The sequence below is a fragment of the Phyllostomus discolor genome, chromosome 8 (assembly GCF_004126475.2).
Source record: "Phyllostomus discolor isolate MPI-MPIP mPhyDis1 chromosome 8, mPhyDis1.pri.v3, whole genome shotgun sequence".
In the NCBI taxonomy this organism is placed as follows: Eukaryota; Metazoa; Chordata; class Mammalia; order Chiroptera; family Phyllostomidae; genus Phyllostomus; species Phyllostomus discolor.
The window spans coordinates 16,472,351-16,496,548 of NC_040910.2; the positions used below are offsets into that span (position 1 = coordinate 16,472,351).

A 24,198-nucleotide genomic window follows, 5' to 3' on the forward strand; every position below is an offset into this window, starting at 1 on the left:
TCCAGGGATGTGGGCCATTGCCAACACTCCAGGTGACCTTAAGTGCCTGTTACTAAATTTCCAATGCCTATGTGGCTTTTAATTTCTTACAGATTAGCTTTTCCAAAGCAAGGCCAATGCCTCCTTTATCATCACTACCCTGGCAACATTACGAGGGACATCTGGAATTTCAGGTGCAATGATATGTGTTGAATTGATGGATAGACCTTTTAAACACGAGGAGACCCTCCTATACAAATCAGATTAATCTTAGTATATACAACATTACACAGTAAAAGAGTGACTGCTTGTTTCCATCAATATTTAAACATATTCTACATTATTATGCTTTAAAAACAAATATGGTACAAAACACTGAAGGAGGAATACAGGACAATTATATCTTGAAGGTTCTTATTTTTATGGTGTAGCTTAGCACCTGCCTTTATACTGTTGTTGACAAATCAAAATAATGAAGCAGCATATCTTGAAGAAACTATTTTTACTATCCCCGTAGCTCAGCTTTGAAGAGCCTCTCTGTCAAACTGTAAATCATTCTTTGTGCCTCTGTAATAAAGGGCTCAGCAAACATCTTGGCTCTTCTTCCACCTTTACTTCCCCGATTTATTACAGAGAACTTGTACATTCCTTTATACATCACTATGATGAATATACACTTTATAATTTAATAAATCAACCCGAGTGCTTTAAAAGTCTTTTAGAATTGGGTTAGCTTTTAGAAGGTATGCTACCTGTCCCCCCCCCAAATCATCACTTTCAAAGATCCTAATTATACTAAGTACCACACATATTTACTCCCAGAGGCTGGAGGGCTGTTGGAAAGTTAGCTCAATGGCTTTCTGTATATTCTGGAGGTGAGGACAGAGGAGTTATTGTAACATAAATGGCTTCCTCTCCCCATCGTCACAATCACAGCATTTCACTGTGAAAATGGGGAGAAGAGGGTATTTATTCAGAAAGCCAACAAGCAGCAGATCATTAGTCTCTAGACTTCCAAATGGAGAAAGGCTGAGTTATATCCCTTAGTGGACATGTCTGTTAACTGAAAGTAAATAAACTCGGTGATTATGACCTTGGGAAAATCAGAGTCAGAGGCCGACGACACAACTGAATCCTAGCGAACAGGCAGGGAGACTCCACCCAGAATGACTGAGTGCGGTCAACCTCGGACACGTGGTTACAAGCGGTTTCTTCTCCTTCCCTAACTTCTCTGTGTCCCTCATCCCACACCCTGAAACTCATCACCGATCTCAGCGCCTGGCATTTAGGGACAGAGAACCACCCAGGCATGGGGAGATGCTCTATAAGAGAATGTTCCTCTTACACATTAATTGGTGCTTAAAAACAACAGGCTTAAGATTTGCTTTACTTACGCTTTTTGTATTTCGTTTGGTTTGCGTGTTTTCAAAGTTGCCATATCAAAACAGCCTTGAACTCTAGGATAAAGCCTTAACAGTTCTGTTCTAAGGAGCATAAGAGCTATTATTCTGCTTTGCCAATCTGCTCATTAAAAAACTGATGCTTTTTTACTTTTAAGTATAGGGATAACTTACAATATGTGAATAAAAATCAGGGTGTTGAAAAATCGCTCTGATTTAAGGGATGCTTCATCATTATCACATGACTATAATTGTCATCATTTCCTACTGAAGGTGCACCTATTACTCTCTGATTGTTATCCACGCTTAGAACCCCTTTCTGAAAAAATGGGGTGGACATGTTTTTTGTCACAGGTCATACTTTGTACCATAGGACCTAAAACCTGGCCACAGGAGGCTGGGGAGGGGAAGGGCAGCTGAGGCAAAGGCTGCTGTTTGTCTGGATCCTCTGGAGGACTCCACCCAATCAGAAGCTCTGCTCTGGACAGTGACCAACCAATCAGCTGGACCCTCTCTCGGGAAGTCTGCACACAGTATACTCAGCCAACAATGGAGCGGAAAGATGGGGAGAAGATAATACGCAGACACATCCGAAGTGGAAACCATGAGTAAGCCAATGCAACACAGTAGGGAGACAGGGCTTGGTGGAAAGAAACAGGTAAAAAAAAAAGGGGGGGGGGGAATCAAAGAGATGAACACCTGTTGTATTCTCAATGACATCTCAGTATTTCGAAAAGCCTGAGAAATTATCCATATTCTTACACCAAAACCGTCATCCGAGGTAACCTGAAAGAAGGTTAACAGTCCTAGAAAACAACTGGGTATCACAGAAAGTACCGGGGACTGTGTGGAAGCGACAGGCTGCTGCAGGACCAGCCGGGGGAGAGCCCTGCATCTGCGAAGGTGCTCAGGAGAAGCAAGGGCAGCTCGGACTCCAGGTCTCTCAGACCACCAAGGCCCAGTGACAAGCGCTTCTGGACCCAGAAGGTTCGGACAGGAGACTGAGATGACAGCCTACCAGGATGGACGGCAAGTGAAAAAGTCAAGAGAAACATGGAAGCACCAAAGGACATCCGTACACCCAAGAGGGACGTTTCCAACATCCCTGGGTTATACACTGGAAAAGACCCAAGAGAAGCAGCCAGCCTCAGTGGGCTCACGAAGGAGCGCGTGCACCCACAGAGCCGTATTCTCGGGAGGGTGACCCTTTGCACACAAGACACCAACTCCAGTACAGTTTTAAAGAAAGCAAAGAAAAATCAAATGTGCATGTTGACTGCAAATTATAAACACAGCAGTGTTTTAAAATTTAAAAGGAAAACATTCCTTGGAATTGAAGAAATATAGAACATCCTCAAATTCTATCTGCTTTGGCACCAATCCATCAAATTTGCAAGGTAAAAATACTAGTTGTTTAAGTTATATCACCATGACAATTAGTATCACTTCGCTTCTATAGGGAGAGTCAAAAAACACACTTTCACTGACTTATACAAACGTACTATGTCTCCCGTCATTTTACTGCTCAAAAGCCCCACTGAAATTCTCACTGCCTAGAAGCCAGAGGAATGAACAGGAGAAAAAAAAATCTGAGGAATGGTATTTGTTCATAAAAGTTGGTACACTTGGGCTTTTTAAACTTCTGCAGGCCACTGCATATCCTGCCTCAGGAGACCCTTAGAGATACAGAAATTGTTTTTCTTATTGGGTTTCTGATATTAAAGCTGTGCCCTCACTGGCGCTGATCCCGTCGCGTCTCTCCCCAGACCCGTACTGCGTGTGAATTCTGCTGGTGACCATGCCAGCCGGCTGCAGCCAGCTGCTGGCAGGTGGAGCCAATTTCCTCAAGTAAAAAGATCCCTCTCCCCGGGTTGGTGTGTCAGTCAGGATTCTGTCCTTCTCTGGTCTCTGGGTCATTTGGTTTTCACTCCGTTTCCATTGTGAACACATTTTGCAGCAGGGCACTTACTGATGGGTGCCTGCCTGCCTGCCTGCCCCTCTGTCTGTCTGTCCTTCGTTCTGCTTTCCTCCTCCTGTGCAGAGACAACGACTCCTTCGGCTATCTAGATGTCTGCATCTTTTTACTTTTTCTAATTCTTTTGGGTTTTCAGTAGCGCTGTTAGTTACCTTCTGCTTCCCTTCTCTTCTGTCCAAAATTAGGACCTCTATTTTCTCTAAATTTCATTACTTTCCTAACCATGTTCCTCTTATTCACCTACTAGAAGACAGAGAAGAAAAGCCTCGTCCACAGCCTTGCCCCACTGACACGATGGCTTTGGTGTTCTGACACTCCCTCCCTGTCCCTTGACGCAGGCAAACCTTTTCTTCACAAGTGGCTGTAATCACAGAGTAAGTAACCCCGATAGTTTTCCCTATGAATTTTTCATTACCAGGTTTTCAGAAAGAATTCTATGTTGTTAGGGATTTTCACCGCCATGATTTTATTGGCTGATTAGTACTGCATTAGGTGGATGAGCTTTAACTTCAATACTCCCCTCTCTCTGGTTCTGTTGTTCTCAGGGATGCACGAACGTGTGTTTCTTTGAACGACTCCCCGAATGTCAGCATCATGCGCCCCTCCAATTTTTAGCCCAGACCCCTTCTCTTCGTCTCCCAGAATCAACTACAGTGTCTGCGGTTGCCACTGCTTCCTGCAGCCTGAGATCTCTCCTCTCTGTTCCCATGACATGCGCCATGTCAGGAGGGGACAGCGGGCCCGACCCAGCCACCCTGTAGAGGCTACTCAGGTAAACTGAGTGGAAGTGAGTGGCTGCTGGGATTGCGGGAAGCTGCAGGTGGGCCATGGGAGGAAACGGAAAACGTGAAAAACCTGGAATTAGGACCATCCTGTGGCTTGTGAAGTCTACGTTTTTTAAAGCTGCAGGAAACAAGACTTTAGTATTTCAGGGCCTTCAGCAAAGCAATGTAAAAGTGGACTTCTCGGCATAGCTAATGAAAAATGAGACGTGGAGGGGTGGTTTGGAAAAGGGTCAAGATGACTGCATTTGAATCCTTTATAAACATTTAAAAATATTAGTGAGTAAATAATATTATATTAGTGTTAGGTATGCCATACAGTGATTTGACATTTACATGCCTTACAATGTAATCACCACACTAAGTCACCCGTCACTGTGACTACAATGCATTATTCAGGCTTCCAATGATATGATCTCGAATTCCAAGTGTCTTATCTGTAAAGTGGGAGCCTTGGAATAGAAAAAAAAAAACCGCTGTAAGACCCCCTTCTACATCCTACGGCCGAAGTGCAGACAAGCCAGAGACTCCCAAGGAAGTCATTCTTGATCTGAGGGCCACTTAGCTTTCAGGCTATGCTGTATATATATTTTAGGAGAATCTCTCAAAGACATGAATAGATCGTCCTCTTCGGAACACTGGCATGTAAAGCTAAAGTGATTAATTCCTTTGGCGAAGGAGGTAAGTTCTCCTGTGTATAGAACCAGAGTTTTTTTTTTTAGATCTCCTAAAAGGGGCTATAGTAAGAATGGCAGGCCCAGCTTGGGGCCAGAAAAGCTGTTATTTTCCTTTCCATTTCTCTGTTGACATTCTCACATCTCCTGCTATATTTTCCTTTGCATGCCGCCTAAAGCTCAGCAGGATTTTTAAAGAAAGGGAAGAGTCCTTGTGGTGGGAGGGAGGGACCGGATCCAGAGAAAGGGGAAGTGGCACGCGTTATGGCTTTATTTTTCAGAGGAATACAAAGCTATCACTCTTCCCCCTTCCATCCACCCTCTAAGAGCCAGCCTGCTTTGCAGGCTTCGTTAGGTTTATATGCTAACCGGCTGATAGGATAGGAAAAACAAATGATTCTGAAGTACTTTGGATCCCTGAAGACTTGAGAAGGGGATGGCCGATTCGGGTCCTGAGTCAGGGTCGCTCACTAACAGGAAAAGCCTTCCTGGTGTTGCACTGAGCTGCCACCTGCCTTACCCGCCACCCCCCACCCCCCCCAGAGGGGCAGCAGCGGGGACGATGCTGGAGAAAGACAGACTGGACAGCCCTGACTTACTAGGTAAGCAGGGGTGATACTGGAACATGAGTGAGAAAATTTTAATTTAACTCACATTTTTAATTATAAAAAACAGATGTGCATTACAAGGTTAAACTCTGCATTACCTTTTATTAATATAACAAAATTGCTTGCATTCTTTTTTTGCCCAAATTTAGGCTAAAAATTGAGGCTTCAGAATAAGTGATAAAAGAACAAGGAAATTAAAACATAGGTTACTTCAATTGGGTAATTAGTAAAAGTTAATTATTTAATACACAAACCAGAAGTGGTTAAATTATAACTTGACCGTTAAAAGAAAATACCACTTACATGAATATTAATTTCCACTCTGTCCACTCTGACTCACTACTTTCAATGACCTTAAGATTCATGGCCAGCTTTCTCTGTATAAAACATCCTACCAGAAACCACCGAGTCTAGCCCTATACACAGAACCTGACAACGAACGATGTGAGTTATGTATCTCATCCTGAGCTGGACCCATGGACTGACGGATCAGTGTGGACACCAGGACAGAGCCTGGGTGCCGCCGGGACAGAGGGTGAGTTCTGGCCCTGCCATGCCCAGGGGTGTGGCCTCGGCCAGCTCCCAAACCTCTCGGCGCCCCCACAAACTCACTCTCCACACGGACAGATGAACCGTGTATGTGGCACAGTGCTGCCGTGAGGCTGAAAAGGAGCGCAGAAAGGGCTTAGCAGTGTGCTTGGGATGTGGGAGCCCTCAGACACGCCAGTTCCTCCTCTGGTTACTCAACAAACAGCTACTGGACACTCACTTGGTGCCAGGCCTTCTCCCAGTCCCTGGAGATGGAACAACGAATAAAAAGGACCAAAATTCCTCCCCGGTGGAAGGTATATTCTAGCAGAAAATAATATGTGACAACAAAATGATGCTTGCACCTACTTACAACTTTGCTAAACCAGTGGGCCTCACTGCCACCCAGGGGACACTGAGCAAAGTCTGGAAACCTTTGTGGTTGTCACAATGGGCCTCTAGTAGGTAGAACCCGGCGTTGACAAATGTCCTACAATGCACAGGCCAGTTCTACACAACAAAACCCACCCGGCCCCAAGTGCCGACAGTGCAGAAGGTGAGAAACCCTCTTCTCAAGGTCATGGGCTCACTTAGTTAACCCTTGAAACTACCCTATGAGGTAGGAACTGTAAGTATGGCCATTCTGTTATTCTTATAGTAACCAATAGTAACTGCGTCTTATAGAATATAATTAATGGTACTATTTCTATTACATGACAACATATTATGTAATATTTCTGAAGTTATATAAAATTATAAACACACACTTTAAAAACACCTTCCTAGTGTAAGGGAGGTGTGTGTTTAAAGACAGACAACGGATCTAAAACGTTGATTTTGAGTTCCCTTTATAACCAAAGGCTGTCCAGTTATGTCATCTCGATTTTAAATGACTGACCTCCCCTAATCCTCACTCCCATGCTCCAGAAGGTGCTCCTCCGTGCCACGGCTGTGACAATGTGAGCACTGGGACAGGGCAGCAGTGTGGTAGACCAGAAACACCAGACCAAGGATCCCCAGACCCACGATCTGGCCACGTCACCCCACTGGCTGTGGCATCTCTGGGCAAGAACTTCACTTCTCTAAGCACGTGAGGGTTACCATCACCAGCATCGGGGGCAATAATGCCGCTCCGATAATCTGTAAAAGTGCTACAGAAACTGCAGTGAGCGCGGCCACCTTCTATCCCACCACGGACATGGACTAGGTGACTGTGTTCTTTTCACTGAACACTCGCTCAGTTAATCCTCACCACCGCCTGGGAGGTAAGGGCACGTCAATGCCAATGGAACGTGAGGAAAGACAGAAACACGGTGACTTGCCTAAGGTTGCAGAGTCGGGAAGTAGCAAACAAGAGTCCCCACCAGGCATTTTGGCTCCAGAACCCTCCCTCTTGATCCCTCTTACCCAATGTGGGCCCCCCTGGCCCAGCTACCATGTGCAGTAACATTTGGTTTGTAAGTAGTGCTCCATTCTTTTCTTTCAAAGCGTCTGCATTTACTTCATACTTAGAAAGGTCTTCCCTACTTGGAGAGTAGTTTTTTTTTTTAAATCCATGTTTTCTTTTAATACTTATGTAGTTATATTTCAAAGTTTAAATCTTTCAAATACCCAGAATTAATTTTGGGGAGCAGTAAGAGTTGGATTCAACTTTCTCATTTTGCAGATGGCTTCTCAGTTGTCAGGATTCCTGTTGGAGAAGTTGACCCTCTCCCCACTGCTCTGGAATGCCAACTTTATTACATACAAACTCTCTTACTATTCAGACCTACGCCTCGACTCTCTGTTGATCTGACCACCACCAGCACACAAATACACTGGCTATTTTCATGACTGTGGCTGTAGCTCATGTCTTACTATGTGGGAGAGTGAGTTATTCTCATTATTTTTCTTTTCCAGGATTTTGCTGGTTGTTCTTTAGGAACTGAGAATCACGAATTGGTGTTTTTGTTAGGATTGTTATATTTACAAATTAATTCAGGAAAAACCGATCTCCTTAGGAGGCTGAATCTTTCCACCCACAGATGTTGTGGGCTTTTGTGTTTGGTTCAAGTCTTTTACCTCCCCCTCCTCCGTCATGGTGAGCTCCTGTAACATTTTAAAGTTTTCTCATGTAAGTCTGTCTTTATTACATTTACTTTGGGGGTTAGGAATGTGATCCTGCCTGATTAATGTTATCACATGGATGTCTTATTTATAAACAGGTATGGTAATAAAAACTGGTAGGTACAATACTATATAAAAAGTCATTCATTTTGGTTTTGGTTTTGGTTACGTGCCCTGTTCTGGAAACTTCTGCACACTCAGGGTTGAAAACTTCACTAGAACCACAGACACGTCAAACTTCTTTTAAATTCCTGTTAAGACATACTTGTCTCCAAAAACGTTTTACAGTTTTAAAAGTCTTGGCTCCATGTTAGTTGATCTTAAATTTTTGGGTATAGAGCCCAGAGGTATTATATCACAGACTAACAATTTTTATTCACCTAAAAGTACAAAACTTACCTCCTAAATTCATTCCAGCTTGGAGACATTTTTGAAGTCTGCAGGCAGGACAATTCTTCCGTCGAATCTTGTCAATGATGCAATCATTTCTTCCAGCACATAAATAGTTGTGTTGCCCTGAATTAAAAAAAACAACAGAAAACAATTGTTGAAATAAAGCCCATTATACTAATATAAATACTAACACGAATACTCAGAATATAAGGTTTCCTCTTTCTTGCCTTGACATCTCTTTTCAGAGACGCAGGAGGGAAACCAGATGTACAGATAACACAGGCTCAGGCACGGTCGGCTTCACGCCGCCGAGACTTCAGACCACAGCCGGGAAGGTTAGCGCTACGTTTGTTTTCAGCAGGTCCTCACAGGAGGACAGCTGCACTCCCCCGCTGGTTAAACACTCCGCTGGCCCCGTGGCGCCTCTCAGGCGATGGTGCAAACTTCGCTCAGACACCTCGATGGCACTGACCTGGTCTGCTGTGCCTGCTCACCTCTCATGAACGTGATTTCCATGAGGACACTTTTCAGATCGTACAGTTATTATTTAGAATGTCTATCTCATTCTGCAGATGAAACGGGGAAAAAGCCCTCAGATGTGGGAATATGCTTTGAGAGTGGCATCTACTGGCAACATGTAAACTTGCGGCCTAGCTCTATTATTCATTTATTTATTTAAAAAAAATCTACAAAACACCCAGTAGGTACCAGGCACAGTTAGAAACTTTAGGGATGCAATAATTAGTAAGATAGACGAGTTCCCTGATCTCATTGATTTTCACTCAGTTGTGGGGAGGGAGAAACGGGGGAGGTCATTAGGCACAGTGTACACATGCCGTAGTCCGTACTACGCGTGGGTAGCGCAGGGTAGGGTAGCGCAGTCCGGGGGAGAAAGTGCAGGGAGGGGTGTGTGGCACGATGCAGGTGTAGGAGGATGCAGGCAAATGCTGACATTTGAGAAACAGTGCATAGAGGGGAGGCCTCACCAGAAGGTGATTTTCAATGAAGGAGCTGAAGGAAATGAAGGTGCTAACTGTGGATGTCTTGGGAAAACACACCAGGTAGTCAGATAGTTAGTTGGAGAAGTCAGTGAGGTAGGCGCCGGGGTCGGGAGGCTCCCTGGCGTGTGTCAGCAACAGCTGAGTGGGAAAGTGAGGACGGAATGAGTGGAAAGCAAGGGGAGACGAGGAGAAAGAGCCAAGGTGATTCGGCTCATGTTAGGGCCTCATAGATCACATTAGACTTCAACTTTTGGCTTAGGGAGCTCTGGGCAGAGAAATGACTTGATGTGATTTGCACTCAACAGGATCCCCCGGCTGCTGTGTTGACCACGGACTGAGTGGACCAAGGAGAGGGGCAGGGGGAGCAGCAGGGAGGAGGCATTCACCGTGACCTATGGGCTGGGCCCGTGTGGTAGCAGTGACAGCACGGAGAAGTGCACGGATTCTAGTGCAGTTGAAGCGACAGCTACGAGGATTTGCTGATGGACCAGAGAAAAAGGGGAGTTACAGAGGCATCAAGATGCTTGAGCTGAAAAATGTAAAAAAATGGAAACATCATAAATCAAAAAGGAGAAGACAGTGGGAACGTGGGTTTTGTGGGTGATGACCTCAGCTGAGTCTTGGAGATGTCAAGTGTGAGAGGTCTGTGTCTGAGTGGAAGTGTCAGACCAGCAGTTAGATACACGGGTCTGGGGTCAGGGGAGGTCTGGCCTGGAGACGGAGTCAGCCTGTGGCCACTACTTTAAGTCATGAGACTGCGTGAGACCACACGGAGAGTGAGCACAGACTGGAAGGAGAAGGGTCTAAGGACTGAGTCACGGGCTGGTGCAAACGTGGGCAGAGCAGAGAGGGAGGGTCACTGCAGAGAGGGGGCCTCACTGCAGAGCGGGGGGGGGGTCACTGCAGAGCAGAGAGGGCGTCACTGCAGAGCAGAGAGGGGGGTCACTGCAGAGAGGGGGCCTCACTGCAGAGCGGGGGGGGTCACTGCAGAGCAGAGAGGGCCTCACTGCAGAGCGGGGGGGGGTCACTGAAGAGCAGAGAGGGGGCCTCACTGCAGAGCGGGGGGGGGGTCACTGCAGAGCAGAGAGGGCGTCACTGCAGAGCAGAGAGGGGGGTCACTGCAGAGAGGGGGCCTCACTGCAGAGCGGGGGGGGTCACTGCAGAGCAGAGAGGGCGTCACTGCAGAGCAGAGAGGGAGGTCACTGAAGAGCAGAGAGGGGGCCTCACTGCAGAGCAGAGGGAGGGTCACTGCAGAGCAGAGAGGGGGTCTCACTGCAGAGCAGTGAACAGGCTCCAAAGCCTCCCTGCAGCCTGGAGCCAGCACACTCGCTTGGTGGAGCATTGCTAAGTACAGAAAATACTCAGGAAAAATAATGGGCATTGCTTAATGCAATTAAAATAATTTAATCTGGAGCACATTTTCAGTAACATTATGGCAAATCTTAGTAATACTAATAAAAAAGCCAGTAATGGATTCAGGAAATCTATCAAAGTGAAGAAATGAGACCCTACCATTACAATAATCTAATGACATTCTAAAATTGAAGGCTCTTAGTGAGTACAGGTAGGTGCAGACAATTACCCAGAAGTGACCAATAAGTAAAGACTAAATAACTGCGGGACTGCATTAAGTAATGTAATGTGTGTGCAGTTGGAGTTCCAGAAGGGAAGAAGAACATAGGTGAGAAAAAAAAGTAGGAAAACTTCCAAATTTGAATAAAAACAACTTGCAAATCCAGAAAGCTTAGCAAAGGCCCCAATAAGTAAATTAAAAAAAACCCCCACAAAAAACCCCAAAAAACACCATGGCAGAAATAGTTAAATTAATAAAAATAAATGTAAAAATATTGAAAAGCAGCCAGAGCAAAATAAAATACATTACATAAAAGGGAATAAGGATAAGGATAATAACTAATTTTTAAAATCAAAACAATTAAGGCCAGAAGACAGCAGATACTGTCTTTAAAGACTGTCAACTCAGGATAACCAATGAAAACATACCAGATAGAAATTTAGATGCACAGAAAAGAATGGAAATGATAGTAGATGGTAAAAGTCAAAATAAACCTTCTTTTCTTAAATTGTTTAAAAGTCAAATGATTGCTTAGAACAGAAACAAGAAGAATATATTACGAGATTTAACAAATGTGTTGAGTCAAATACCTGCGAACACAGCAGAAAGAACAGGACGGAATGCCCATGGGATTCCACTACTGTACATTTCTCACACTGTACTTGAAGGGAGACTTGAAATGCTACCCCTGAAACTAATTCAGGGAGGACTGCGAATCAAGAATACCTCCTGTCATCCCTCGAGCCACGCTCTCAAAGGACAGTCCCTGGACAACAGCACCAGCATCGCCTAAGCAGTTTTCAAAAATTTAACTTCACCGGCCCCACTCCAGACCTGCTAACTCTGGGGTGGGACCTAGAAGTCTATGTTTTATGTAATCTTTCAGGTGATTCCAATGTACACTAATGTTTCAGAAATACTGCCAGTAAGCAACCACTAGAATAATAACATTCAGACATGTAGCTTAAGAGACAGGACAGAAGTAAAATGGCAGAGTGAAAACAAACAAACACAAAGACAGAAAAGGAAAAAACAAGGGAACCAAAGGCAAAGAAACGGGAAAATAGATATAAACCCAAGTATAGCAATAATTACATTAAATGTAAATGGCCTAAACACTCTGATTAAAAGTCAAAGATAGTACACTGGATTATTAAAAAAGCAAGGTTCAAGTGTGTGTTCAGATGCATTTTTAAATATAAAGGCAAAATAAAATTAAATGCTTTGCTACCCCCAGTAGGTAAATAAATATAAAGGCACACACAAGTTGAAGGTTAAAAGATGGACACCTATATACAATGTAAAGTATAAGAAACATGAGAAAGCTGATGTGGCTATATTGAAGCCAGACAAAGTAGACTTCAAGACAAAGAATATCGCCAACTATAACGTATGTCCTTTTGTAATGATTAAATTGATAACATGACAATCCTAAATATGAATGCATTTAATAGCAGAACTTCAAAATACATTAAGCAAAAATTGACAAAACTAAAGGTAAAAAGATAAATCCAAAATCATAGCTGGACCTTTGCAAGCTCCCTTCTAATCAGGATACAGAGGATTTTAACAGTATCATACAAACCCCTGGATCTGATGAACACTTAGGTCACACAGCTGCACAACACACATGCCCTTTTCCAGGGTGAATGGGACGTTCCCCGAGAGAGACCGCACCCTACACGATAGAGTCAGTCTCAAATTACGCCAGGGCAGAAGTCATGCACAACGTGTTTTCTGACCACAAAAGAACGAAATCAGAAATCAATAACAAAAGGATACCTAGAAAAACCACATATTGAAAATTCAGTGACATACTTCTAAATAATTTATGGGTTGGAGAAAGAAATCACAAGGAAAACGATGGAATATTTTAAACGGAATCATAATAAACACTTAACAAAAATTGTGGGGTAGAGCTAAATCATATTCACAAAAATAATTTTAGCTTTATATACCTACATTAAAAAAGAAGAAAGGTTTACAATGGAGGATCTAAGATTCTACCTTAAGAAACTCAAAAAATAAGAAACTAAACCCAATGCAAACAGAAGGAATGAAATAAAAATGTGTAAATCAATGACAAAGAAAACAGCAGTAGAGAAAAACCAGAAGCCAGAAGTTGGTTCTTTGTAAAGACTAATGAATTGGGAAACAGCACAGAGGCTGGGAATTCTGTTCCATGCCTCTCGCCCCGGGGCCCCAGGCTGATGCGGCTGCCACCACACAGCTTCCTGAGTCTCAGGGCAGGCGCCTGCTGAACCCGACCGAGGGAACCCAAGGCTCTAGCCGAGAAGCCACTCGGATCTAGTCCAAGGATCCCCCCGCTCAGTCTTAGAGGGCAGGAATTAGACTCTTATCTTGTGCCCAGAAAGCAAAGAGCTAGACATATGTGGGAAACCTCACTGGACATTACTTCCATGAAGGGGAAATTCGGACATAAAATTCAGCATCTATATAAGCTTCTCTTTGAAGTATTAAACCGTTTACATTATTGATTTCTTTGGATAAATTAATTCTAATAGATAAACTTTAAGGCTTTTCCCATAAATAATTAAACTTTGCAAAATGCTAACTAGAAGTCACCAGCATCTGACACATTTCCTTTCAGAAGAAAAGAAACATCTCAGGTGACTTCAATAAAAAGTGCAGTCCAGTGCCCGCCCCGCCCCGCCCCCAAGTCCCAAAACCCACAACTTATTTTACCAATGCAAGTACTCAAAGAGGCATACACACTCATGAGTCTGCACAAAAAATCGGAAACTAAATAAATTAAAAGCTGATAGGGGAAGTGCAAATGTCCCACAATTTTCAAACAGATTATAATTATTTTTTTTCTCATGACAATTGAGAGAAAGTTCTGTCTAGCTAGCTGGTCGCAAGCACTGCAATAGAAATTCCAGAGGAAAAAAAGGCACATCGCCAAACACGGAAACAAATCGAAGCCTCAAGAAAACGGGATATGATTTGAAGATTCCAAAATATCCCTTCAAAGGGTAACATTCATACGAAGGCGCTGAGCACTCAACGACAGGCACCCTGACACTCTGCTAGTGTCTGCAGAATCCGTCCATGAGCGAGTGTACAATCTGTTTGCACGCTCATGAGGAATTCCTCTGTAAGCTAAGGGAGGCAGGAGAGAGACAGCACAAACAGCGTACTGCCTGGCAGACAGCTGTTTGTGAATACACGCTGAAAGAAGGAGTGGACGCGTGGCTACTGATGAAGTGAACACATGGGTGACATACAGAACTTGCACGTGCGTGGAGTCTGTTGTGTACATAAACACAAACACATGTAAGGCCTCTGGCTCCTGAGTAACGGGCTCGCAAAGGGCTCACGTGCACCGATCATTGGTGCCACGTCTCCAGTATCATTCCTTTTGGTCTCCCTCTAAACACACGTTAGGACAGACAGCTCTGGGGATTTGCAGGGGAGCAGCAGAGGGTTCTGGGAAGGGCAGGCACAGCTTAAACCAGCACCAGCATCCCAAGCAGGACGAGGGCACCTCCTTGGTGTCCCCGGCCCTAGACCTACAGTCCTCCTCACCCTCCACTGAGGTGGGTTAGGATGCCGTGGACCAAAGCCATTCCAGTCACTGGGATGTGGAAGTATCTCACTCTCAGAGGGAACATCTGCCCAGCAGGCCTCAGGGAGCCTGAGTCACTCGGCCATCTGCGTGCCTCCTGAGGCAGCGGCAGCTCTTCGGAGAAGAGGCGGCCAGTTATTCTGGAAAACTCGGAGCTGCCAAGAGGAGAGTCGCTCTGGACGGGGCACCAGGAAGCGCAGCTGGCACGTGTGTAACATAAATTCACACACAGGGAAGCTGGAAGGACTCAAATCAAAGGGAAAATGCCCGTGGACTTAAAAAAGACGAATGTAAAAATAAAGAAAGAAACTGAAGTATCATTTTTTTTCCTGCTGTTTCCAACCATGGTATTGATTTTAACTGTGGAATATATTCATGAGTGTTTAAAAATTAATCTTGTTATTTTAAAAGTCACTGGGCTTGTTAGAAATCGTCTTTTAAAACACGTTCAATTTGAAATCAAAAACCAACTTTCTGTTACACTTGGGCTGATCTCAAATGAGAAACTGCAGATGGGGTAACACATGGGTCTGGCCTTGAAGCATCCCCGGTATCAGGACGGAAAAGGTGGCCACACCGAAGGCAGGAGGGGAAGACCCAGGGGAGAGGGTGTGGCTTTGGGACCAGACACCTGGTTCCAGGCCTGCCTCAGTCAAGAGGGAGCTGGGAGAGTCTCGGTCACACTGCCTAACCTCAGGTGCCTGAGCTATAAAATGCACATAGCAATGCTGACTGTAGTTTGCTAGGCAGATTCAAATTTATACGTATAAAGCAAGAAGAAGCACAAAGCTTGGCCTGAGGTGAGGACTCAAACAAAAAAAATTGGTGATAGTGACGTTATCATTTATCATTTCTTTGGATAGCTCAGTCTTAGAACTAAAAAAGAAGTAGCACGAGAAAATCCAAAGAACAGACATACTATAGTCGCCTCTTCATTAAATTCGAGTAAAGGACATCCTGTGGGTGCGAAGACCCCCACTGAGTCAGGAAGGCCTCGGCTGGCAAGGGCCCACCTGAGACAAGACAAATATTCTTAGGCCCTGATCCCACCTTGAAGCCCTAACTCTTTCTAAGAGCTGGCAAGGGTGTGCGCATGGAGAATCGTATCCCCAGGGGAAACAGGACAAAAAGCCGGGGCTCTGACCTGCCCGCAGCTCAGCCAAGAACCCCAGACTCGGGCCCAGCACCATATGGGAGACGCAGGGTGCTGGAAAGTTATAACTTCTTTGTATTGTTGTACCCCATACCCCGCTTTCCAGGGTTACTTAAGGTGAAAACTCTTACACGTAAGCAGGCACACCTGTTCAGGGGCAGAAGGGAAGGTGAACCCAGGAGACTGAGTCCCATTCTGCAGGGGCCGTTAGGGAAACTGCGCCTTGAAGGGTGACAGTGGGTGGGGGCAGCAGGTACTCAGGGGCAAGCAGGTTGAGGACCAAGGTCCTCAGAAATAAGAAAAAGAGGTTCTGGAATTTAAGATGGGTTCCCAGACGACGATTTAATTCCATTCAGCAAAGGTTCTTAAAGCAAAATATAAAGGGGCAAAGTATCACCCCTTCTTTCCGAGACCTTCCGTTCCAGGGGGCAGGATGAGGCAGGCGGGGGAATGTAACGGATCCAGGTAACTCACGTGCAGCTGAGGTGGCGGGACCTTAAGGAAAGAGGTGACTGTAGCTGAGTGAGGGGCTGAGCAAGGCTTCCCAGAGAAAAAAGCACCTGAGGTAAGCCTTGAAGAATGCTGTGGGTGTGAATCGTGGAGAAGACAGACGCACAGACGTGCCAGGCACAGGACAAGCCCAGGGAAAGGCAGAGAGAGACACAGCTGATCGTGCAGCGGGCAGCCGGTCCGGTCGGCTGAAGCCCGGGAGTCCAAGGCACAGAGGAGGAGTGAGCAGTGTCTGCGCTGTGGCAGCCAGAGGACGTCCAGGGGCTGCGGTGCCATAGGGGCTCCTGGGCCTGCCCTTCTCTTCCGAGTTCCAGACCTACACATGCTCCTGCCCACTGGATGTCCCCACCTGAGCGTGACACTTTGGACCCTCCATGTGCACAAATCAGGCCTGAGGCCCCCGCCCCACATGCAGCCCCTTCCAGCCTCTGCAGTCCCACCTAAAAGCTACAACCATCCCTGACCGACACCCCTTCCGGTGCCCCCCATCCCTCAGCAAACCTCGGTATCCAATGCATCCCAGGGGCTGCCGCTTCTCTGCTGCGCTTCCCTTGAACCCTATGCATGTCCACCAGGACTGTGTCCCCTTATTGCTGGCCGTCTCGGTTAAACTTCTGAATTACTGAGTTTGAATCCCTGCTTATTTACTACCTGCGGGACCACAGACAAGTTACGTAACCCTTTTGTACACCAGTGTCCTCATTTGTTAGGCGGGTATTCTCCGAGTGCTAACCCGAGAGTTGTCCTGAGGAGGAGCACACAGCACAGAAAGCACTCAGACAGCCTCCGGCACCCAGGAGAGCCCAACACACCATAGTGTCGCTATTATCGGGACACTTGCATCTTGTTCTTTCAAGGCGCTTGTAACTACCTGCCTCTATTTCCCCACTTCTGAATCAAGTGATTCTTACATTTTAATTTAAAAGCTTTCTACAACAGTGAACTCTTACGTGGACTTCAATATGCCGAAGCAGAAGAAGAAGAGCCACTCTGGTTTACACGAACTCTGTCCCCCATTTCGGACCCAGCAGCGACATCTCCCCTGGCAACCTCGGCTCCTCTGGGCACACAGGCATGGGGGCCCCGTGCCCCCCTCCTCCCTAGAGCTGCGCAGGTGTCCTTCAGAATCACAGACCTGATGATCTCATCCGCATCCCAGAACCCTTCTCTACTTAAACGTTCAAGGGCAAACTCGAAGGTACCTTCCTCAAAGTGAGGGTGGGTGAGCAGGTGTGCAGATCTCAAAGACGGACTTAGCGGAAGTTATGGCCACTGCAGCAAAAGTAAGCAAAGCTTGGATCGGAGCCATCTGACATAGTAAGGTTGGACCATTACTTTTTTTTGGTGTTTTCTCATCATTATTATTATTGGTGTGAAACAGCAGTGTCCAACTCATTGTCACCAGGGGCCACAGCGGCCTCAAGGTTGCCTTCAAAGGGCCAGATGTAATTTTAGGACTATATCAATGTAACTACTCCCTAACTAGGGGCAAGGAGCTCGGTGGGTGCTGCCGCTGGGTAGAAACAAGGTGGAGGGCCGGATTCGGCCCACGGACCTTGTGTTTGCCACCTGTGGTGTGAAGGATAATGTATTTTGCGGCTTATTTCAACAAAATGGAAAGACGCTGGAGACTGGCCGCTTTGTATAGCTGTATCTCTACTCACAGGTACAGACACAGAGGCCGGTCCTGAACCCTCCTCAGGGACATGCCCCACTGCAGATGGGCCGTGTCTCACGCAGCCAGCCATCCCCTCCCTGTCTGGAGGTGACCCTGGGCTGAGGCCGCGCTGAGCCCATCTCCCCCACTGCCCCTTGACGTCTGACCTCTGGAGGGAGTCCTGTCGCTGCCTGTCTCTGGCTCCATGGATCCCATGGTTCAATGACGCACCCATGTCCCTCTGCCCCACAGCAGTGTTCTGCACCTCTGACTACGTCTGGAAGGATCCTCTAGCCTCTTTTACTTCACGGGGGAGCTAAGCCAGAAGCGTGGCTGGTAATCAGGGTAGCCTCTTTTCGTCAAGTAGAATACTGACTTTTTCGGGCAAAACTGTACAGGGAAAGAAACAGGTCCTAGAAGCCCCCAGACTGTGGTGAACACCGATGAACACCTCTCAGGATCTCTCGGGAAAGGAGCAGGTGTGTAGCCAGGCGGGAGATCACAGCGACTCTGGACTAATCGGAACGCCCGCAATTCTGTGTTCTGAAAGCCTGACTTGTCACGACACTCCGGGAGCACTGCCCTTTACAGATGGCGGGGGTACTGACTGGCAAGAAGAAGGATGAACATCCACATCTGCCCCTACCCAGCACCCCGGATCCTTTCCCATTCCCCAGTAGGCTGTGCCCGGGGCCTCAGACTGGGCCTCCTAGAGGGGGGGACCCCTTCTGTCCCCTACTCCCACTGATGTTCCCCACCAGGTGGAGGCAGCTCCCTGGATGCACACCGCATGTCAGGCCTCTCTCTTCTCCTCTCCTCACTCTGCCCTCACTAAGTCAGTCTGGGAACAATAAGTCTGACCGGCTTGCCTCCTCTTCCTGCCGGAGCAGCAGATGCAGCCTCTGGTCTTGGGGGAGCCTGTCCCTGTGTCTAATTCTGGGTGGCAGCCCCCCACTTTTTTTGCTCTTCTCACTAAGTCATACCCTTCAATTTAGTTACCCACCCCTGAAGTTGGTATTTGATCTTCCTCCAGCCACTCCCTCATTTCTCAACTTGTTCAGAGCCCGGGTGGGGAGATGGCTGGTATTTCACAGGGGCCTTCGAGACGGAGAGAGAGCCCGACAGCACCAGGGTCCCTGCCACTCAGATCTCTGCAACAGGGACACAGCACTGAGCTCCCCAGCCTGAGTCCTGAAACAAGGATCCCACGGTCCCCTCCGCCCCCTTCCTGGAGTCTCACTCCCTGATTCCAGACCCCCCAAATGTGCACCTTGTGAAAGGGCAGGGAGCCCCGAGGGTGTGGTCACTGTGGGGATACAACTGTTGGGGTGCAGACCTTGATGACAGTCAAGATTTACTTTCAACTCTTGTTTTCTTCCCTTTTACAAGCTGTCGAGAAATTTCAGCATAGAATCTTGTTTTCCTCTCAAACCTTATTGTCATGCTTACCATGTTATGTGACATGTAATTTTCTTCCTCACACCTTTTTTTTTCCAATTTAATCCAAAGTCTTTATTTTACAAATAAGAAAACTGCCTTCTTTAGTCCACAAAAAATCACAAATACCCTTCTAGTACCTTTGTCTGTATCTTGTATTTGAACTCTGATATTGCTCTCTAACTTCTCATGCTGAGGACCCTATTTCCCGTGGGATAAAGAGAGCCTTAGAATGCAGGGCCTGAATTTTTGTGCTGGATTCCTGATGAGTTAATGTGAACCGAACTTACTTGATTTAAGTTCACAGGAAGAGGCCTGGGGAGACTGAGAATCCTCCTGAATCAGATCTGCCATAGCGGCCTTTTTATTCCTTCATTACTCAGCTTGTACGGCTGCAAATTCCCCAAACACGTGCAAAAACACTCATGTCCAGGGACAAACAAAAAACAGCCTCTAGGGTAAAAACAAAAAAACAAACTGCAAACTGTCCTCTCGTTGCAGATTAATATTCCTCTCTGGGCTTCATGGTCAGCACGACGGAGAGTCCTGGATGTACGGTGAGCAGACACACGGGGTGAGCTCTGAGATTCCTTCCAGTTGTAACGTAAATCACAACTCCCTATCATTCCTGCCCTTATTTATCATGTCTACCCACCATCGCCTTTTTCTGTAGTAGTTGGGCATGAAGCTACAAGAGCATTTAACTAAAAGGAGCCAAAACTTAGGAAAGAGTTTAATGTTTACCACTACCTGGATGGTAGATTGTTCAATATTTGTTACATGCCCAAAGCCACGAGCAAATCGGATGGCTCTGTGGCTACTTTTCATGAAAATGGGGGAATTCTGCACTCTAGCAGGAAGCCAAACTTTTTAAGAGACCTCTTTGCTTCACTACCCCGATGGACACCCCAGAATAATCAGACGGTATGTACAGTGTAAGTTTCCATTTCTCAATACATAAATGCATTTGTTTTCAGAAAGGCAAGTCCCCCGAATCGCCTTTTAAATGAACTTGCGGTTTAAATCTCTCTTTCATTTTTAAAGGTCCATTTGTTGTCCTGCTAGAGGATTTTTTTTTTTTTTTTAAAGCAGTTGACAACTGCCCAGCAACAGCAGCCCGTGTTTGCAGTCACTATTTTGGGCTGCATCACATGTCGCTTACATAACCTTGTTTAACTGCTCGCGAACCAGTCCGAGCAACCTGGGAAACAGATTAGGGCAGCCCCAGCAAATTCCCGCATTGGCACCGGAGATTCTGACGGGCGGCTGCCCGTCCCCCGCCCCGCCCTACACCTCACCACGTTTCACGGTGAGCGAGAGGGTGTCCAACGGGAACTGGTTACTCATTGTCAGAGCAAGCTAAAACATTTGATAATTAACTTCCTCTGCTCAGTTTGAACCGGTCCGGTCTGCCCACAATAAACCAATGAACAATGCTCCCCCGCTGCTGGGCTTTATGAGTGAGCCCGGATTAACGTGCTTTAAAATGCCAGGTGGGGGGACGACTCACCGGAGAAGTAAGTGCAGGTTGCCTTTGCCACCTTGAAACGAAACACAAATCTTTTGAAGTTATGTTTTCGGGATTCTAAGATTTTAATTTAGAAGTGAGATTGGACTTATTTCCCCCCCCCTGTAGTGTTTTAGTTCTTCCCGTGTGGTACACACAAAATTCCCAATAAACATTCTACTCAGTGGGAAAGGTGATAGTTTTTTCATTAAAAAAAAATATATATAACTTCTAATTATCAGGACTTAAAATTTTGGCATCCTGCATATTTTAGGGAAAGACAATAAAAAATAATACATGATAAAAGCCAACTGCTATAAGCTTTTAACCTTGAGAAATATTTATTACTTTGTGAGTAAGAAAAGACAAGTAACTTATCAGCAAGGAACAAGGAACATTTTTTTCAGGAGGAGTGACTTACGTCCCACACACATTCAACGCTAGGAATTTAACATGGTTGCACTTCACTATGCAAAAACATCTGTTATCTAGATAAACTAATAAGTTATTCAGGGCAGTGGGCAGGGAAATAACATTTGTTGAATTCCTGTTATGTGACAGGTGTTTTGCCAATCACATAATTTAATCCTTAATCAAAAAGTCTGGTGGGGGTGGACCCTGTAGGAGGGGTCGAATTTGCCCCCGTTCCGTCAAAGGAGACACACACAGGCCACGGCACGGGGCCGGCTGAGCCGGCGTTCGCACTGGGAGCGCTGTCAGAGCAGCACCCGCTCTCTCTGTGGCTCCACACTCCCTGAGGTGATCTATACCTTAAGCTACATATACGTAGAGGGCAGAATGGAACAGAGCAGAATCTCTGCAGCAAAACGTGTAGGCTGCTGCTAAGGGACAGCTTGTACACTGAAATGCCACGAACCGCTGTTACGCTTGGAAGAGCGACCCTATGGGTCTAAGCCTCAGCTGAAAGGTGCACGAGATGGCAAACACACGTACCCCCAATGCACCTCTTTCTGCCCGATCCAGATGCACATCTAAACCCCAGACCTCAAAGTGGATGTGTGCACAGCCCTGAAGAATCAAAAATGTCTGTGGGCGGGGTCCTTAGTGATCACATTTCATTCATTTCTGCCCAACCGGCAAATCCACTGAGACCTCAGAGGTGGAAACAAGGCCTCGGCAGATGGAAGGGACTCTTGTTCGGCTCCTCGCCTGGAACTGTTGTCAGCACTGGAAGGTCTGGGCACGGCTCAGTGGGTCCTCACTGGCCATCTCAGGCGTAGCCTGGTTCCTAAGCACCCTTACAGCTCTAATCCCAGATGAGGGCTGTGCTGGTACCAGAGGACAGCTGCATCATAAACTTCTGGCCATCTACATGTGTGCCAGAAAAGGAATGATGACACCCTTCGGTATGAGGTTTTTGCTCACACACACACTGAGTTAGTTGGGGTACGATGGGGCACACGCTGCAGAGTCTCCCTCCCTGATCCTCCAGCCGCCCAGTCCCTTCCCCAGCGACAACCCCTGTTGTCACAGTCCCTGTGTCTAGGACACTTGTTTCATGACCACAGTAAATGGATTCTGTTTGCTAAGCTATGCACTATTAATGCAATATTTCTCTTCTTTTACTAATGAATTCAACATAAAATTATTGGGTAGCTGTTCCATGCCGGTTACTGTGATCAGCACAGGGGCTGAGGGATGAATGAGATAAGACTCCTACCCTTCTGGGCCTCATGTGTGGTCCCGTGGGGGAGACCGGGGCCAGCAAACCCAACCCCACGGCGAGAACAGTACGTGGACAGACAGAGTGCCACAGGAGCACAGATAAGGAGGTGATGAGCTTCCTGCCTGAGGAGGCAGGAGAACCTCCCCGGAAGAAATAATGTTAGGTCAGCTTCTCGAGGAATGGCGGTTGGATGGAAAGGGAGCAGAGGAGTTTCTAACCAGAGAAGCAACACAGCACAAGACGAATGGGGTCAAAGGTAGCACTTGTTCAGCGACGGGTGAGCCTGGTGTGCCCGGGGCGCAGGGAGCGCACGTGGAAGCAGTAAAGAGGCCGTGAGCACTTGCTCTGCCACGCTCTGTGGTCCGGGTGTGAGTCTTAGGCAAGGGGGATGCCAGTCCAGGACTAACTGGTGATGCAGGGAGTTCACCCCGGCAGCTCAGTGGGAGACGTCCTGGCGTCATGCTCGGGATCCAGGTGACTCTTTCAGAAGCAGGTGGGTAGGAGGTTCGATTTCCCATCCATCTTCCTCATCTCCATTACTACTCCCTGGCCCCAAATGCATTTTTCCATATCTCAGTTGCTTCAACATCCACTCATTATCCCAGTGACAACAGCTAAAGCCACCCGAAATTATTGCTTTCTGGTCCTCCGTGCAAATATGTCACCCTCTCCCGATTCCCTAACCCAGAGTCACCGACCCCCGTTTCTTGGTTCCATCACGGTCTCAAGGTCGCAGATCATGCGTACGCTTGACACGGAACAAGGCAGCCTTGGAGTTACCCACTTAGCGTACAAGGCAGAGTAGATTCTTTCTTTTTACCATTCTAAACTGGCCAGCCCCCTTTTGTCCAATGATTCCCAATAGGAGCGACTCACAACTTCAGCATAATTAAACCCAAATTCTTATGTTTATATGGGATAGAGGGGTGCGCGATGTAAATCTGTGTGCACTGGAACTAGGAGCTGAAGATTAGGGTCAGACGGGGGAGGGCTGGAGGGAAGAGGAACTGCAGGAGATGGTTCGGGGACACGAGACAGCTGTCAGCTGAGACTGAGATGGCTGGGGGTGGAGGAGCAGCCGATTCTCAGTGGGAGCCGCCAGGGGAACGTGAAAGACAGCAGGAGACGGACGTGAAGAGGACTGATGTCTGTTAAGTATCCACTGTGCTTGACACTACTGGGCTGGGAAAGTTATATTATTACCATATTTAACGTTTATGATGGCCTTTTGAGAGGTGCTGTTGTCCTCACACGAGGACACTCGGAGCTGTCCGTGGTGCTCCCCACAGCCAGTGGTGATGAGAGCACTCGAACCCGCTCTGACGAAAGCCCGTGCTCACTGGGCACGTCACTCAGGGGCACTCTGGACATCCTAATGAGCATAACAATGTCTCGCTCCAGCTTTCTAGGAAAGCTTCGCACTTACACGTTTTAACCTTGCGCATTTGATCATTTGACTAAATTGCTTAAAATCAAAGCATTTCCTATGTAGAAAACAGCTTAGTCCTTATTCACGGCTGAAACTCAGGGCAAGAAAAGTTCCAGTGGAGTTCATAGCGTCGTGATGGGCTTTGGGGTCAGACACATATGGTTTCCATCACTTACCAGCTATTTGAACACTGAGCAAGCCCCTTAACCT

The 24,198-nt window shown here is 46.6% G+C and overlaps 1 protein-coding gene across 2 annotated transcripts in view; it reads right to left on the reverse strand.

Annotated features, from left to right (window-relative positions):
- The window catches only part of NR3C2 (nuclear receptor subfamily 3 group C member 2), a 292,733-nt gene that overhangs the window by 75,278 nt on the left and 193,257 nt on the right, over nt 1–24,198 (reverse strand). For both annotated transcript variants that reach the window (XM_036031871.1, XM_028520129.2), the window contains one exon: nt 8,452–8,568. In XM_036031871.1, coding sequence (XP_035887764.1) covers nt 8,452–8,568 — 117 coding nt within the window. The remainder of the gene's footprint in view (nt 1–8,451; nt 8,569–24,198) is intronic.